Source organism: Euprymna scolopes, chromosome 44, assembly GCF_053919585.1.
Source record: "Euprymna scolopes isolate OS-2025 chromosome 44, ASM5391958v1, whole genome shotgun sequence".
NCBI lineage: Eukaryota > Metazoa > Mollusca > Cephalopoda > Sepiida > Sepiolidae > Euprymna > Euprymna scolopes.
The window spans coordinates 36482368-36502089 of NC_136525.1; the positions used below are offsets into that span (position 1 = coordinate 36482368).

At 37.3% G+C, this 19722-nt stretch overlaps 1 protein-coding gene across 1 annotated transcript; it reads left to right on the forward strand.

Annotated features, from left to right (window-relative positions):
- The first annotated feature begins 17078 nt into the window (after window positions 1-17078).
- LOC145268628 (uncharacterized) lies at window positions 17079-17525 on the forward strand. The gene has a single exon (XM_080124103.1). It carries the CDS (start codon window positions 17079-17081, stop codon window positions 17523-17525), a length of 447 nt encoding a protein of 148 aa, XP_079980229.1.
- Window positions 17526-19722: the final 2197 nt, after the last annotated feature.

Consider the following 19722-nt stretch of genomic DNA (forward strand, 5'->3'; position numbering starts at 1 on the left):
TAAGGGAGGGAGTGGTTTGCTTGGTTCAAAGTAGAGTTGAGGCAAGCATTGTTGGATTGTGAGGGAATTGTTGATTACCCATTATTTATTATATTGTTGTAGATTTTTCAGAAATCATGAGTTTCTAATTTTTACGCATCAATGCATTTTCTGGTGGTTTCAGTGTATTCTCTCTTAGCTGTCGCTAATTACTTCTAGCTTCTATATACTTTTATCTGTTTGTCGGTTAAATCTGCAGTACGCATGCTGCCTGTTATATTATGAATAAGCGTATGGTGGCGAGAATGAACCAGACAAACAATATGTATTTAAATTTTAAATGATTGATTTCTCAATCGTTTATTTATAAAAATTAAACTTAATGAGAAAGTAAAATAAACAAAGTGTTCAAAGTTCGTAAGGATGATGCGCGCGAGAGTGGATTAACGTCGGGAAAGAATCTGACGGAGCCGATGATTATCCCATGCTGTAGATTTTCTGTGACTCTGGGCGACTAGCTTTTTGTCGCAACGGCTAGTGTTTTTATAGTGGTGTCGCGGACGTAGTTGAAGACGAAGGGCAAATTGATAATTAGCTTACATTTTGCTATTTTAATTGTGTTTGTTTATTGTGTCTTAATGTGTTGTAGGGAATCATCTGCTTGGTGTATGTATGCATGTGTTATATCAATTTAAAGCTGAAAAAATTGTGAATGTAACCTAGTCGGTGTTGAATTGTTGCAATATTTTGTGTAATACTTATTTGCGTTAATATGCTCCCTGAGTTGCATTTACTGCGATGCTTGTGTTTTACATTTTGGCTTTTTCTTTTGCTGTGCAGCCTTATATGGCGGTTTTCTTGGTTGAAAAATTGATGTGCGAGCTATTCTATTGATGTGTGTATAGGAAAAAAATGTGCTTTGGAGTTGCCATGTGAATCTAGTGAGCTCATGTGTATTGCGTCAACGAACGGATTTTTCTCAGCATCGCAATTATTGATGCTGTCACAGCTGCTGCTGCTTTTCTGGTTTATCATATAAATATAGAAGGATATACGAATATAAGATGCCTTTAAACAATGGCAGCTGCGAAAGCAGAAGTAAACCATTGGGGAAAGTGGGGTTTGCGATAGAATTTCCATACGGGAACATGTGTTTCAATTGCCGCTTTAAACCATTCAGTGGTCTCATTTGTACTGTTCAGCAGGAAGAGAAAAGATATTTCCCCATGGGGCATCTCTGATGAGATCCCTGATGGCTTCCCAGTCAGCCTCTTCAATTTTGGGTTGAGAGTTTAGGGTGATTTCTCCCATTATCAACACATGATCAGCGTTCTCGAGTGGACTATGGGCATTCTTTACACAAACATTAGGAACTGTGGTCAGAAATAGATCTAGAAGTGAGGCTTATTGATCTTGTTGATCTGGGAGAAGGGTCAGAAACGTAACTGTCTGTGATAGGGAATGAGATATAGAGAAGCTACATGTTATGCTACCAGTTGCATCTGTGTAAGTAGAGAAAGAAAGCCAATTACTGTGGTAGACATTAAAGTCACCAAATACATGTACTTGTATGCTAGTATCAATGGAGAGTGTTGTATCTATGCTGTCAGAGATTTGGTTGAGTAGAGTACGGTCCTGGGTTGTAGAAGACCTGTAGAGAAAATATAAGTAGCTAACGCTATGTTGAAGGTTAAGTCTAAAGCATACGAAGGCCTGGTCGTCTGATTCTAGTTTTGATTCTCTACTCAAGGGGGAGGGGGTGTTTCGAATATAGACTCCAAGTCCGTGCATATGTCTGTCTGAGTCCTTACCGCAAAGTGGGAGATAACCAGGCATGTTAAAGTGGTTATAGGGAATGGAAGAGTGTAGGTTAGTTTCACTTAGTGCCAAAATATCCGGAGAATTTGTTAGGAAAATGATTCAGCATCATCTAAATTAGTTTTAAGCCCGTGGATATTCGTAAATGCAAGGGAGGAGGCAAAGTGGTTTTGTTTGAGTTTACATCTGGTTTAATCATAATTTTTCATTGAACTGTCATTTATTCAAAAGTTTCAGTTTAGGGTGCTGGACAAAGTGGTTGTGTAGAATACCAAACATACAACAAGGAGACCATCAGCCGACTCTTCATTTACAGGATTGTGGCCCCAGGAAAGCCCACCAAAGATGGGTGCTGGGTCCCTTTCCATGCGCCATGTGGCACTACAACCATCCCAATATTATACAACTGATGATGAAGCAGCCACTCTAAGCCTTACAAAAAAGTTAGGGAACCTGTACTGTCAGTTGGAGTACAGCAGCCAGACAAACCGTCAAACTGGTACCCTCAACCTGTCAGACAAAAATCAACCCAATCCAATTGCACTGACATTTGGCACTCAAGCACTCTGAAGATGCCCAGTTTAACAGGATGGGAATGTGGTGGAAGTGGAAAACAACGTACATTGTCCTAGTCAGGAAACAAGGCCAAACATTGGGAGTTTCTGTCGAGTCCCTGTGATCTCACCTCTACACTTGGCTAATAGGCAAAGAAGGAGTATGAAAGCCAGGCGATAGGCAGAGCCTATCTACTTCTTAAGCAATTTAGGTTTGCAAACTGGTAATTTATTCGAGTTACCAGCTCTAGGAAGGTCGCCGACAAGAACTGAAGACGCCTCCCTCCCCTTTATTTAGTGCCAAGATGTATAAGATCAGTAGCACAGGTTAAGCTTCAGAGTTTTCCTTCTCCTAGACGGATGACCTGAGAAGATCAACACCGAGAGGGATATCCCCACACCTGGATCCTAACCCAGGTATATCTGTGACCCCACATGGATAGTTATGATTAGTTGAGTTAATATTATAGGTTATATATCTACTGAAACGTAAATGGCGAAAGAAAAACAATAGAATAATTGTTTACACATTTTTTTTTTCTTATTTATATATATTTGTTGCTTGATAGAAAATCGCACTGCTTTTGTTATCGATTGTTTGCCAAAGATTACAAAGCTACTGGAACGTTTACTTACATCACTGATTTTGAAGCCTGATGGAAGCTAAATCCGAAAATTGCAGAACACAAATAATCATCTTGTAGGTTAATTAATAATCTTTGTTAGTTAATTATGAAATAAATAAAGAAAACATACTATTTTTCCTTAAATGACTTCATACTGGAAGTAGTATTGATAACAAAAGAAAACAAATTAATTAACACTTAACATTTTTTAGCATTTTACACACAGACGTAGGAAAAACATGTCTTGTTTATTCACATGTTTACAATGAAAAGAAAAGAAAGAACACGTCACATACATGCGTTTTTATATATACAGTCAATCAAAGGGAGACAACTCTGAGTTACCAATTCCCGTAGCACACATCATCACTAAACGGACAAGGGGAGGCAACTCTTCAAGCATTAAAAACCCGGCAACATTGATAAATTTCTAATATATCTGTCATAGAAAACACTGGCTCCAGGATTCCAGATGCAAGCAACCATCAATGCAGCATACATTTTCCTGATGGGGAAAGAGAAAAAGAAATTCAGAGACATTCTGTATAGAATTTTAGATATGATATTTTTCTTGCATGACAGAACCTTTCATTTAGAGGACATCATGAGAATACGTCATTACTAAACAAAAATAATTCTGAATTGTTATCTCACTACGATATTCAGGGTGGAATTATAACATGCCATTTTCACAAGTGCCTGCAGGAGCTCGGCAAATACTTGGCGGATGGTGGCGATCAGGCTGACTTTGGTGTTGTGGAAGGTAATGTTGCTGATATTCTCAATATATGAGCAAACGGTTTAGGTCGAAGGAGAAGGGGGAAAGAGGGGTACAAAGTCGTAGTACTCCTTCTGAAGCCAAGCCTGGGTCCCTTTGCACTTGTGGGCTGGCACCGAATCCTGCTGCCACACCCAGGTTCTACCAGCAGCCACCTGATTGCACCAGAGGGTCATCACACTCTTCAGGTACACGTTGGTGTTGACATTTCAAGCCAACTTCAAAGATGTGAGGTGGCATAATGTGGCCCTCAGTTGAAACCACACCAAAGACTATAATCATGGCTGGAAACTTTGTTTTCATCACCCTGGGCATGTCCCTGTTATTCCTGGCTATTCAGTGATGTATTTTGAGGATATTGGCAATAGTCCTGTTGTCATGATTTGGATCGGTAGAGAGTATGAGTTGTAGAGCAGCGCATCTCTGATCATCAAACATTGTGTCACTTTTAGGCATGGTATAAGGCCCATATCGCTTTTAGGCATGGTAGAAGGCCCATATCGCTTTTAGGCATGGTAGAAGGCCCATATCGAATCCTGCTGCCACACCCAGGTTCTACCAGCAGCCACCTGATTGCACCAGAGGATCATCACACTCTTCACGTTGGACTTGTGGGCTGGCACCGAATCCTGCTGCAACACTCTGTGTCATTGGGGTGACATTTGAGTGGACCGCCCTGGGTGACGTTTACTCTAGCTATGCCACTGGGGACAAACACCTTAACATCAGAACCATAGGTAGTAACAAATTTTCCCCACCCTCTTTAAATTTAGTCCTCCCACAAATCCCAAAATCACAGTCTTTTTTCAAAGTCGTAATTGCCACTACTTCATAAACTATTTAAATTCATACATTTTACGTTGACCTGAAATTAAAAAAATAGCAAGCACTCCTGTTAAATTCTTAGTTTAGCAGAATTGTTGAATAGCCGGCAATCACTAGTGGAACAAACATCTTAACGTTAAAACCAGTCATTCTTCAGATTAGCAGTTCATGTCTGCGAACAAGGCAAAAGCCTTTCCCAGTGTCGATTTGGAGTACGTTCACTAAAATATAAACTTTGCATCTTTTCCGAATAAGTGAATACGAGTCATCGAGGTGACATTTGAGAGGACTGCCCCAGGTGACGTTTACTCTGGTTATTCCACTGCTTATCAGGGAGGTCATTTATGAATATTAGGAATAATAGAGGTCCAATGTAACTTAACAATATTATTATAACAATTTAGTTGACAACTTAGAATAAAAACATAAGATGATTATCTAAGTGTTGTATATTGAAGGGGTCAGCTCCCAGTAATTAGAAAAATGGAGTAATTAGAGTCGAAGATAATTATTATTAAAGGATAATGTTGGAATCAAACTCAGTATTAAAATTTAAAATCAATTGTCATTAGATGCGATTCCAGGAATGTAGTGAATTGTTCATTATAATAGAAATAACTATACAACAAAGTTAGGTCAGAGCAGGTAGAATGGGGCAATAAAAATTAAGAAATGTTCTTTGTGTTGTCAGAATACGTGTTGAAAGCATATACAATATTCACATGCAAAACTAGCGTATGTTGGCCATGTTCTGATGTCACAAAGAAATATAGGTTCAATATATACAGTTAATTTAGGGTTCGAAATGTTAATTTTAGAGTCGAGAGAGTTAGAGTTGGCAGTTCAGAGAGGAGAGAGAGAGAGAGAGAGAGTAAGTCTGAGCTCCTTCAGGAAGCAAAGCGGGGGGGGGGGGGAAGGAGAAGACAAAATGTAGAAATTTAACATGCATTGGATTCTCATCATTCCCATTACCAGCTGGAAATAAATGCCTTCATATTGTAAGTCTTTGTCTTTATTTGTCATCAACCATAAGGTAATGTGCTTTTGTCTTCATATTGTTAAGTCTTTGTCTTTATTTGTCATCAACCATAAGGTAATGTGTTTTTGTCTTCATATTGTTAAGTCTTTGTCTTTATTTGTCATCAACCATAAGGTAATGTGTTTTTGTCTTCATATTGTTAAGTCTTTGTCTTTATTTGTCATCAACCATAAGGTAATGTGTTTTTGTCTTCATATTGTTAAGTCTTTGTCTTTATTTGTCATCAACCATAAGGTAATGTGTTTTTGTTATCATATTGTTAAGTCTTTGTCTTTATTTGTCATCAACCATAAGGTAATGTGTTTTTGTTTTCATATTAAGTCTTTATTTGTCATCAACCATAAGGTAATGTGTTTTTGTTTTCATATTAAGTCTTTATTTGTCATCAACCATAAGGTAATGTGTTTTTGTCTTCATATTAAGTCTTTATTTGTCATCAACCATAAGGTAATGTGTTTTTGTTTTCATATTAAGTCTTTATTTGTCATCAACCATAAGGTAATGTGTTTTTGTCTTCATCATCTTGTATAAGGAACTTTGTATGAAAGTGTTAACTGTATCCCCCTCATCAATAATGAAACTCCCCTCTGTGTTTAAAAAGAACTGTCAATTACACATCTCTTCATGTATATCAGCCTTCTATTACAAATGTGAACACCTCAAGTAATTGGGTCATTATCGTCACTGTGTACTCCGTTAATCATCTCATCCCCATTATGGACACCTCTATACAACATAAGTAACATATACTAATGACGTCATTTAGAAGAGGAGACGGTCTTTTTTAAACATGTTCAAATTAGTTGAGTCAGTCTGGGTCGAGAGAGGAACAGAGATGGTCTTCATATCATGAAGGCTCCAAGTAGAGGAGATCAGAAATGACAATAGTCAGAATCAGCATTATAATTTTCCAAAAGGGGAAAAACATTTTGGAATAAAAAATTGCCGAAAATAAAACCCAAGACTCTGTAATTTCTTGGGAAGAATTTCCATTGCAGCTTTCTGTTAAACAAGACCAAAGATGGACCAGATATGTTCCTGATTGGCCAGATATTGAAACCCCAAACAACTATTATTCATCCTTTGGTTTGTAAAGTTATTTATTTGTATACTTGCCCCATCATGAACCATATTTAAATGTACATACAACACACACAACAAACTCTAGACAATCATAGACAAACACATGTATATTTTGACCCAACTACTTATAACGGTTGAATTAGAGCTTTTTTTATTATGTGAAAAATCCTGGGCACTACTCGGTGGCCTTGCTTTGCCAAATTGTTGATTGGAGACGTAAAATACTAGAGGAAAAATAACTTCAGGAACATTAATAATAATATTGTTTTGTGACGAGAACCGTTACATAGTATCAAATAGTATTGTTTTGTCTGGGGTCACGGTTTAGGATTTCGTCTATGTGGGAAATTTGTCTCGAAAATTACTTAATCAATATGCACAAGTGATTTGGCCGATTTAGCCAATCAGGGCAAATCCTAGTTTGATGTAATAAAGATGAATTGGCTGGATGACAAACTCAGACTTTTCAGACCCCATACCACTACCTCCCTATAGAAGGGAGCGCAGAGCATTTTTTCACCAGTCGAGAACAGAAAACCAAGGTTGGAGTTGAAAGTCGGGTCTATCCATTCCAGAACCTACACTATGCCCACCTCGTTCACTGACAGGAAGAAAAAGAGAGAGAAGGAAGACAATCAGTTGTCAAAAAAAAAAGCCCTGTTTGAGTCACGGTTTTGTTGAAAGAAAAAAGACATTGCATATATTTTTTTTTTCCTTTTTATAATTTTAAAATAACATTTTCTTTGTCTCCAGAATTTATTTAATAATTAATCTTTTTAAATGAAAACCCGAAGATTTACGTCTGGAGTCAATTATTTGTTGCGTACGGAATTTGTGACTAACTCACAAATGAATGATATCAATTGGAATAGTTTCTTTCAGAATACAGCAAGTAGGAGAGAGGCGATACACATATTCCTGGGGACTTGAGTTGTTCACTTTGTTTTTTTGAAGTCTTTTATTTATTTTTTTATTTTTGTTTTTTTTCTGTGAGCGACTGTTGAAGCAGGGAACAGAGAAATCACACATCAACTCCACCATCGTAGAACTGACCAAGACTGCGCTATTGAACTTCCATAGGTGTTTCAAAATCAGAACCATCTGGGACTACACTTATGTACTAGTGAACACTATGGTCTTTACTGTGTTATATTGATGCTTTCATAACTAGGATGTGACCCTTAGAGATTCTATAACTTCTGGTTTCATAGCAGGGCGTCACCGTATTATATTGGTCCTGTTTGGTCAGGAAATGATCTTTTGCTGGGGAAGAACGGGGTCTTCACCATGTCATATACATACACACGTTATATAGATGACTGTGACACGTATATACAAACGTATATACACTCATACAATCAAACCACTAGAAGACACATGTATACATAATATATAACCCCTTTTTTTCTTCTTTTTTCTTTAACATAGGAGTCACCACTTATCAAGGCCCAAAGGCCACTCGAGGATAAGTGTTGATGGGTGTACAATAGTCAATGGGATTATAGTGTAGTAATCGTAAATAGTGGAAATTTTTTACATTGGATTACTTAATTGTAGTCAGCTGGAAAGCAGGCAAACGGAAAAGAGTTCCACAGGCGTGCAGTTCTAAGAAAGAAACTTTGTTCATGGAATCTACGTTTAGGTTTAGATGCAAATAAAGCGTGGGGGAAATTATTGATAGTGAATTTGGCTAGACAAGTGTTTTTTGGGAAAGTTTGGCGAGGGGAGGACAATAGATTGGAGCTCAGACGATAAAGCAGAGACAGGCTTGCAAACGTCTCTTCTGCGTGAAAGAGGTTGCAAGGGAGAGAAAAGTGCATCCCCACTAAGCTACGAAGTCTATTCTGAACTTAGTCAAGGCAAGATAAGCTGCTTCTAGCAGCTCCTGTCCAGATGTGTCAACAGTACTCCATCATTGAACGCACCTGGCTTTTATAGGTAGAGAATTGCGTCAGGAGTGAAATATCTATTGGAGCGGTAGAAGGATCCTACCATCTTTTACATCGATCTTGGCAATGGTAATATTACATTTTGAAGTCCTTTTCTGAAGGACATGAGGAATTATTAGTCTGCATAGTTTATCACCCTAAACAGAAAATGGAGACACCCTCACTCCTTTGTTCTTGTTTTTTTATTTTTTACTATGTACTCATCTGCACTTGCTGAGCCAAACGCAGTATTCACAAGTATTTCCTTTTCATATTATTTGATTACTAATCTCATCTTGATTTTCACGTTTCATTTAATGTCACCTCTGACTTTCTTCAGGTGTATCTTGTTGAACTCAGGAATGTTTCTGCTGAACTCTGGAATTTGGACGGAATTTCAAACAGAATCGTTTATTTAAGTAATTCACAATTGTATTTTTCGATCGCTCACACTGAGAACGGAACCTTCAACTTTCAGGAGAATGTCACTTTCACAACTGATTTTTGTCAAGTACTCTAACCACTGCGCCATGGGTCATTGTGGGCAATTACAAATTATTTAAGACCTCTATCCAGTGATGGCTGACAGAACAAGAGCATGCTATTCTCGTGAAGTAAATAAAATGTTCCATTCGAAATTCCGTCCAAATTAAGTAGAAACACTCTCGAGTTCGACAAGATACATCTGAAGAAGATCGGAGGTTACATCGACCGAAATGTGAAAATGACACTCAAGATGAATCCAGGAAATCCAAATAATATGAAAAGGAATACTGCGTTACTGGTCATGTTCAAAGATATTAAGAAAGCAGCAAGTACAGATGAGTACGTAGTAAAAATGAAAAGCAAGTTTGGTGTATATATATAATGCGTGTGTGAATGAGGCATATTAACTCATTTGAAACCTTGTTCTGTGACACTTGATGGGAAATGGTGGCAGCCGATTTGGTATTCATGCTGAAAAAAAAAGCACAATTTCTTGTTTGTTTCATTTAAATATTGTCTTTAAATCTATATAATTATAAAACTCAAATGACCTTGTAACGAGTGTTGTAACACACTTTCTGGTTTACAACATCCAGTTGCGCATGCGCGCATAAACATTAACCCATAACAACGTAAACAAATAAAAACAAATCGCTTCTTTTGCAGATTTTGACCTGCACACTGAAATATTAACATTATTATTTCGAAATTATTATTTAACATGGGAAGAGTGGGGATGTTTTGCGACAATTCTTTATTACAATTATACTGTCACTATTTTCTCACAACCAAACAACTTTAACCCGTTGACAAACATAAGAACAACTGTAGTAAAGCCAAGACTACTACTACTACTACTACTACTACTACTACTACTCTCTATCCGTCCCTTTTCCTTCCTTCCTTCTTTTTTTATTTTTTGTTTACATTTCTAGATACTAAATAGTTGTGTGAGAATGGTGAATTTGTTGACACATTTACTAATCTGTTTCAATATTAGTTTTATTTTATTTATTTAGGTTTTATTTTTTTTGCTTCAGGTTTTATTATTTTTTTTTAGATTTTAAGTTTCTATAACTTGGTTGAAGGATTCCAGTGTGATGAAAACAAACTTTCCAACCACATTTATGGTCTTTTGTGTGGTTTCAGGTGAGGATCATATCATGCCACCTTCCATCTTCGAAGTCAGCTTGAAAGTCAACAGCAAAGTGTACCCGGATGTACTGAAGATTGTGGTGATCCCCTGGTGCAATAAATTGCCGCTGCCATACCCTGGGTGTTGCAGCAGGACAGTGCCGGCACACAAATCTAAAGAGACCCAGTCTTGGCTTCAGAAGGAGTGCTATGACTTTGTACCCTACTCTCACTACCTGAACCTCCCCCTACCTGCACCTGCTGGATTACTTTGTTTGGTCATATATCGAGAACATCACCAACATGACCTCCCACAACACCAAAGCCAGCCTGATTGCCATCATTTGCCGAATATTCGCTGACCTCTCACTGACGCTTGTGGAAAAGGCATGCTCCCAGTTCTGGGGGTCCTGGATATGACCTTAAACTATATCCAATGGTGAGGCTCCAGCTTGCAGGCTTTGGGGAGTGTGGAGCCACCCTTTAATTGCTATTGCTCCCAGGTTCACTTTGACCTGGAGTGATAGTACCTGTTAGGGTCCCAACTATGGGTTAAATAGAAACTAACTTGACAAAACAAATATATTCTATTAAAAAATTGTTCTTCAAAATCGCTGGATTCGGCATTAAATAACCTGAAAAGGGTTGATATGCCGTAAAATAAAAATAACCAAACCAAACCAAACCCAGTTCTGGACCTGTATTTAGGCTGTGAATGAGGCTGAAAGCGGCTAAATTGAATAGATATCAGCTCTACTACATAATCAAGTTCACTGAATTGATTTTTCAATAAAAGTTTTCTTCTTTAAGGCAACAATTTTGTTATTTTTACTTGAAACCACATATTTAAAAATCGATCTGTCAACTGTATCTTAACAAACACCAACATATTTAGGTATTTTTGGTCCCCCGACAAAAGGAGGGTAGACCTGTAAATTCACCCTTGTCTGTTTGTCTGTTCGTCTGTCTGCAATTTTCTCAATAACTATGCTTTGGAATTTTTTGAAATTTTGCAAAAACATTAAATATGATATGAGTAAAAAAGTAACGGAACAAATTTTCCGCAAAAACTCCGGCTGCTCTGCAGGTGTGCCTTTCAGGCCAAAATGGCTAAAATTGACACTTTTGTGCTTATTTAAAAAAAAATTGATGCCTTGGATTTTTATAAAACTTTCTGAAAAGTTGTAAATAACTGATTTCCAGATAATTTTGTTTGTCTATACTTCGAGATAACTCTTGGGTGTTCCCCAGGGGCTATTTTAGGGCTAATAAGTACACTCCATTTTTGGGACTATTTTACCATATTTGTCCAATTTTCTGGCTATGTATTTTTAGCAGTTTTGCATGGTGCTCAACTCAAATTTAAATATGTTAAAGCCTTGGGGACTTTTGGGACTAATAGTGGAGGGCAAATAATGAACTTAGTCATTTCTTTTTTTGCATGGTGCAGAACTCAAATTTACATACGTTAAGGCCTAAAACTGCACTATTTGTTCATTTTCACCAAGATTTGATGTTCCCTCGGGACATTTGAGGCTAAATCGAGGAGGGGAGGGGATGCTGAACTTGCTCATTTTTTATGCCTCGTTGACTGTGCACTCACAGAGGACCATGCATGCTTTACTTGTTTCCAGAGAAATGAATTCAAAAATATTCGTAAACTGTTTTTTTTTTTAAATAAATGTTTATTTTTGCACAATATTTTGAAAGCAATATTACTTTTAGAAATAATAAATAATATATAATAAATAATATATAATAAATATATAATAAATAATATATAATAAATAATATATAATAAATATAATAAATAATATATAATATATAATAAATAATATATAATAATAATATATAATATATAATAAATAAGAAATAAGAATATGCTTATTCCTGTTTTTTTTAAAATGAATATTAAAAAATATCTAAATAAACACATAAAATGCAACGATTTTTAAATTAAAAACAACAACAAAGGAAAAAAGTAGTCGCAATTTTTTTTTTTAGTTGCAAAAGAACTGGAGTTTTAATGAAAACTGCGCTTATTTAATGTTGACATTTATTTTTAAGTTGGAAAATATTTCACCCAACATAAGGGCATTGGTGTTTGTAAACGATAATAACATTTCACTCCAAAAGGGGTTTGAGGTTTCATGCCTTGGATGAGGAGATGAGTTTTCATGCCCGTCCAATTTGCTGTCTTTTTGAAAACTAGCGTGAACTGAAACATAAAAATAGCGCTAAAAATATGACTCAGCAGTTAATAACAACAATCAATCTGATAGGACCAAACAAAATCGTTGGTGGTCAAACCGACCAATGAGGAGCCTGCTTATTTCTGCAGAATTTCTCACATTAAATAAACACATAACACGTCACGATTTTTAAATTAAAAACAATGACAAAGGAAAAAAGTAGTCACAGTTTTTCTTTTAATTAAAAAAAAAAGGACAATAGTTGCGGAAGAACTGGAGTTTTAACGAAAACTGCGCTTGTTTCAATTGACATTTATTTTTAAGTTGGAAAAGTTCTTAATAACTAGGTACCTCTAACTCGAGACACAGAAAAAAAACAAAATCGTGGCAGAAACCCACTCAATAAGTGTCATAGAACCATTTATTGGGTAGGTTTCTATCATCATTTTGTTTTATTTCTTATTGTGAAGTAATTATCGAGTCTTCAAAGACATCCCGGTCATCTTTTCTTGTTCCCTGGCAGCGTTCAACATAACTCGTTTTTTGAACCAAATAAACATTTTACATTAAATAAAAACACTACAAACTTATCCAGTTAAAAAAGTAACTTATCTTGCCTTTGGTAATATTTATTTGTTACTTATGTTTTTTGATAATTTTTTTGAATCTATGCGAATAGTAAAACGAACCCTTATCATGATAACTTTTGTACCATTTAAAAGAAGAAGCTTCAAATCAACTAGTCATTTTTTTTTTCAACTTTTTACAGCGTACGAAAATGATGAAAATGTGAGACCAAAATCGTGTTTACGTTATTGACGCCTTAAAACAACATTCCTATGTAGCGATCATTTCGAAGACATAAACACACCAGTGTTTAAAAAATCTAGCAAAAATCAACTTATGGTCAGATTTTCATGAAATTTTCGATATGTATTCAATTTTAAATTAACTTACATTTTAAAAGCAGTTTTTGTTAAATATGTAAGGGGAAATATTTTTTAGGTGTTCTAAACCTCGATATTTCATGCTATGAAAACCAAACAAAATAAATTTCGGTCCATAAAAATTGCAACGTTTTATAAAGCTGAAGAGTTTAAATAATTAAAAATAGTTATTCTTATATATAAACCCCTTACTTATTTTACTTACCTTGAACTTATAAATAAAAAGTAGACATAAAATCAATATTATTATGTTTTAAACAATTACGTCTTTTTTCAATAATGCATACTATAATTAGTTAAATTATAATAAAAAGAAATTCTAAAATAATTCACTTTAAAGAGTTAAAATGAATAAAATTCCAATATTCCGCGATATGAAGTTTTAAACATAGATTTTTTATTAAAGTTTTACAATTTAAAAAAAATATTTTCATATAATACCAAAAATGACTATTGACAATTTTAAAATAGCAAATTGAACTACAACTTAAATTATTTTAATTGTTAAAAGGTGTTTATTTCGAGAGGGGGGGGGTCAACTTGATTTTAACGCCTGTAGGGGAATAAAGGTACTGATTTTTTGCAGTCATTCAGTCTGGTTGTGGATATAGCAGGCTAGTGTTTGAAAGACTCAGAAACGCATCTCACATGTGGGGTAGTCAGGGCTGGTACTCCATTGTGTCCAACAGTGGCACATGCAAACCAGGACAATGATTTTCTGAGTCTCTTGACACATCCGTACATCACTCGTAGACATTTATGCTGGTGACACTACTATCTATAGTAGCACATCTAAGACCGTAAACGACCAAGTTCTCTCTGATTCTCTCTCCTCTGATCTTGAACACGTGGTACAATGGGGAAAGGAGTGGCTAGTTACTTTTAATGCATCTAAAACCAAACTTCTATCTTTACATCATCAATGTTCTGATCCCCATCTGGCATCAATTGAAATGAATGGCTCTCGTCTTGGGGAGGTCTCATGTTTTGACAAGCTTCTGGGCTTGATCTTTACTCCTGACCTGAAATGGAACACATACATCAAATCTGTTGCCAAGGCTGCTGTAAAAATGGTGGAATCCTATCAATTCAGTAGATATCTCACTGCTAATGCAATTCTCTATCTATATAAGAGCCAGGTACGTCCAAGGATGGAGTACTGTTGCCACATTTGGGCAGGAGCTGCTAGAAAGGACTTGTCCTGCCTTGATAGAGTTCAAAATAGACTTCGTAGCCTCGTAGTAGATGTCCTTTTCTCTTCTTTGCAACCTCTATCTCACAGAAGAGATGTTGCGAATTTGTCTCTGCTTTATCGTTATTTTCATGGCAAGTGCTGGATTGAGCTTCAATCTATGGTCCCCCCCTCACAAGAAACACTCGTCTAGGTGAAAACACTATCAATAATTCCCCTCACTTTTTATCTGTGCCTAAACTTAAACGTAGATTCCATGAAGAAAGCTTCTTTCTTAGAACTGCACGCCTGTGGAACTATCTTCTGTTCTCCTGCTTTCCAGCTGACTACAATCTGATTGTCTTCAAGTCCAATGTAAACAAATTCTTGATGAGTCGTTCCACTTAAGTTAACAAATTTACTGAATTTCTATTACTAACAATTACTATATTGTTCACTTGACTACTGTACACTCTTACTCCTTATCCTTGAGTGGTCTCTGGGCCTTGGTAAGTGGTGATGCCTATGTAAAAAAAGAGAAAAAAAAGGAATACCCTTCAATTTCTGTGCCCTCTTTCCATAAGGCCGTTTTGCCACCCTCCACCACACACTACATTGAAACAAATGGTCTGCCTATTCATAGCAAAGCTAGACGCTTAACACCAGAAAAGATAACAGTTGCCAAGGTTGAATTTCAGCAAATGATGAAGTTAGGCATAGTTCGCTCTTCAAAGAGCAAATGGGCTTCATCTTGTCAACAAAGGCTCTAACACATGGCGTGCATGTGGGGACTACAAAGCACTGAATGCACTAAACTGGATAGGTACTCAGTACCACATATCCAGGACGTGACAGCAGTGGCTCAAAATAACCGTTTTTTTTTTTTTCAAAATTGGATTTAATTTGAGCATATCACCAAATACTAGTGGGGCCCAAACACATTCCTAAAATGACTATCATCACCCCATTCGGGATGTTTGAGTTTGTGCGAGTTTCTTTTGGACTGCAGAATGCAGCACAAACATTCCAACGGTTCATAGACCAGGTGTTGTCAGATTTGCCATTCGTCTGTGCGTATATTGACGACGTACTTATTGCTAGTCAAAACAGGCAGGAACACATCGATCATGTGCGACAAGTCTTGGAATGCCTGAAGCAATATGGGATAGTCCTAAACCCATTAAAATGTGTTTTTGGTCAATCGGAAGTCAAATTTTTAGGACACCATATCTGAGAGGAGGGAATATCCCCATCACCAGAGACGGTCAAGTCCATTCAGCAGCTGTGTCAATTCTTAAACTTTTATTGTAGATTCTTACCTCACTGTGCACAAGTACTTTTACCATTGACAAGTTTGTTGACAAATGTGAAGAACTGTGATATTGCACTTTCAGAGCATGTGGTAGAAGCATTCAACAAGGTCAAGGCTATGTTGCAGGACACTGTAAAATTGTCTCACATCCAACCCAACCAGGAGCTGTGCCTTGCAGTGGGTGCATCTGCAATTGGTATTGGAGCGGTCCTACAACAAAAATGTGATATGGACTGAAAACCCAATCCTTTTTCTCAAAAAAATTAACAGACAGAAAAATGCTACCGTACATTTTCCAGAGAGCTGTTAGCTGCATTCTCTGCAATACACCATTTCCGGCAACTCCTGGAAGGTCAGCAGTTCCATATCCTCACTGACCACAAACCTCTGTTAGGCGCTTTGCAGTCTTCCTCATACAAATATTCTCCCAGAGAGATTCGCCAGATGGATTATATCCTCTAATTTACATCGGATATCTGGCACGTCAAGGGAGCAGACACCTTATCACAGGGAATTGATTCCTTCCTGTTGGAACCGGCAATTGACGTTGACACCTTGTCTAAGGAACAACAGAAGGATGAGTATTTACAAAGTCTCCTGCAGGACAATCCAACTTCATTGACAATTACCAACCCTGCCAGCAACAAAAAAGTTGTGTGTGACACAAGCACGAACAAATTGCAACCATACATTCCAGCATCTCTACACAAAGACATAATTAAGGCAGTACATGGTCTATCGCATTCGGGAGCCAATGCCTCCGTAAGGCTACTAACTGACCGATATGTCTGGCCGCGGATAAAAGCTGATGTTAGAACGTGGGCGAAAACCTGTGTGAAGTGTCAAAAAGCCAAGGTCGGTCGTCACACTCGGGCTCCTCTAATCACGTTCCCAGTTCCAGATGAGAGATTCCAGCACATTCATATCGACATCACCAGACCATTTCCGACATGTGAAGGTCAGTGCTATCTGCTGACATGTATTGACAGATTCTCACGATGGTTTGAAACTCTACCTATGCCAGACATGACGGCATACACAACAGCCAGGACATTCCTTGCTAGTTGGGTGGCCAGATTCGGTGTACCACAAAATGTTACATCGGACAGAGGCTGACAGTTTGAGTCAGACCTCTTTCATAAACTAGCAAAACTTTTGGGCACCAACAATATACACACTACAGCTTATCACCCCCAGGCAAATGGCATGGTCGAGCGACTACATCACAGTTTGAAAGCCTCCTTACAGGTGCAACTTACGAACAATGCAAGATGGTTAGAACACCTTTCACTAATATTGTTGGGGCTGCACACCACAGTGAAAAGAGATATGGAGTGCTCAGCAGCAGAGGCTCTATATGGGACCACATTGCGGTTGCCAGTGCAATATTTTTTTGAAGCGCCGAAAAAGGTGTGGGACATGACAGCGTTTGTCGACCGACTAACAACAAAAATGGTCAAGATGGCATATTCTCCCTCAGGCTTGAATAAGAACATGGTCTCATATGTACCTAAGGGTTTAGAGGCTTGCACTCACGTCTTTATCCGTGATACAGCAAGGACGCATTCCCTGCAATCACTGTATCGTGGTCCCTTTAAGGTAGTGGAGAAACAAAATAAGTTTTTCAAGGTTCTTATCAAGAATGAGGAGTAAAACATTTCAGTAGACAGGTTAAAACCCGCAGCGCTGGAAGAGTCATATCTGAAAGTATCACCCCCAAACGCCATGCTGGCAGATATGACACTTCAGAAGGTTGCCAAAAAAAAAAAAAAAAGATATCAGATGGCCGGAACATTTTAAAAATTTTGTGTCTATGTAAATAAAATTATACATATTGCTCATTTTCAGGTATTCTGTATTTTTGGGCGGAGTACTGTAGGGGTATAAAGGAACAACACCGTCGGGTTACAGTGTCGTTCTATATTGCAGTGTTGCCATATGTTCGTGTTTGTCAATAAATATTTGTCTATTATACTTGTGTTACATTTAGTATTTATTTATGCTGGTAGGTAGTTTTGTTTGAACCTCTACACCTACTACATGTACGGAGGTCTCTAATTAACAAACAATAGCAAAAACAAAACAACAAAAACGCTGCTTCCCCGATTCAATTATAACAACTAGTAGTATCCGTAAAAAGCATAATTATAAGATAGACAAAAACATGATGACATAACTTATACTGCATAAATTCGATAACAATTAAATTAAGTCGGAAAAGAAAGTTGTTGCATGTCAATTTCTTAAACAAAAATAAAAGAACGCCAAAACTATTAAAACGTATTTTTGATTTCAGTTTTCCCGAGGTCGCATTTTACATAAACACAAATCACGTGAAACCCTGGAGACATAGGACCTGTAATTGTCAAAATTGCCTGTTCTGAATAGCTCTAGGAGGTCCACCTTCCTAGCTTTTAAGCATGTTTAGCGCTTGGGTAAAGGTGCAGTATCTTTCCACTCTAAAAAAAAAAAATCTTTAAAATGACCACTATCTTAGGTTTTCGAAGGTGTTGAAAACAATTAGTTTCCAAGATATAAAGAACTTATAGTTTAAAAAAGTAGGGTATCATTTTTCTATATTAATAAAATGAGAATCCACTATGGTTGCTTTTTTTTTGGGGGGGGGGGTTAAACAAGTTTTCGGGTGTGCTGAAAACGAATACCACATTTAAATTTTCCACAAATAAGTAGTTTTCCGGATATGAAGTAATGTAATGGCCACCACTTAAAACACATCAACGCTCTGATCCCCATCTGGCATCAATTGAAATGGATGGCTCTCGTCTTGGGGAGGCTTCATGTTTTGACAAGCTTCCGGGCTTGACCTTTACTCCTGATCTTAAATGGAACACGTACATCAAATCTGTTGCTAGGGACGTTGGGAAAATGGTGGGATCCTTCTACCGCTCCAGAAGATATTTCACTACTAATGCAGTTCTCTATCTTTATAAAAGCCAAGTACGTCCAAGGATGGAGTACTGCTGCCACATCTGGGCAGGAGCTGCTAAAAACAGCCTATCCTGCCTTGACAGAGTACAAAATAGATCTCGTGGTTTAGTGGGGGATGCCCTTTTCTCTTCCCTGCAACCTCTCTCCTACAGAAGAGACGTTGCGAGCCTGTCTTTGTTTTATCGTTATTTCCATGGCAGGTGCTCGTTTGAGCTCCAATCCCTCGTTCCCCCTCGCCAATCTTTCATGAGAAACACCCGTCTGGCTGAAACTACTGTCAATAATTTTACCCATGAGCAAAGCTTCTTTCTTAGAACTGCACGCCAGTGGAACTCTCTGCCGCTTGCCTGTTTCCTACCTGACTACAACTTGGATGTCTTCATGTCCAACATAAACAAACTCCTGACAAACCGCCCCCTTAAGTAAGACACTCTATCAAAACCCCCAATACTAATGATTACTACAATACTATCTCATTGATTACTGTACACGCAATAACCCTTATCCCTGAGTGGCCTTCGGGCCTTGATAAGTGGTGACCCCCATATAAAAAAAAACCCAAAAAAACATAAAAAATTACATTGCTTAATATCCGGAAAATTACTTATTTGTGGAAAAATTTAAATGCAATATTCGTTTTCAGCATACCCGAAAAAAAAAAAGTTTTTTTTTTTACCTCCCATCTCCTCAAAATGGTGGCCATATAAAATGAGTGCTCATTTTACGTTGACAACCCCCGCAAACAAAAAGGGTGGTCATAAAGTAAGTGCTCATTTTACATTAAATTAATTTAGAAAATTGATATCCCACTTTTTAAAACTAAAATTTCTTCATGTCTTGGAAATTACTTGTTTCCTGGAATTTTAAACGTTATTTTCGTTTTCAGCACCCCCGAAAACCT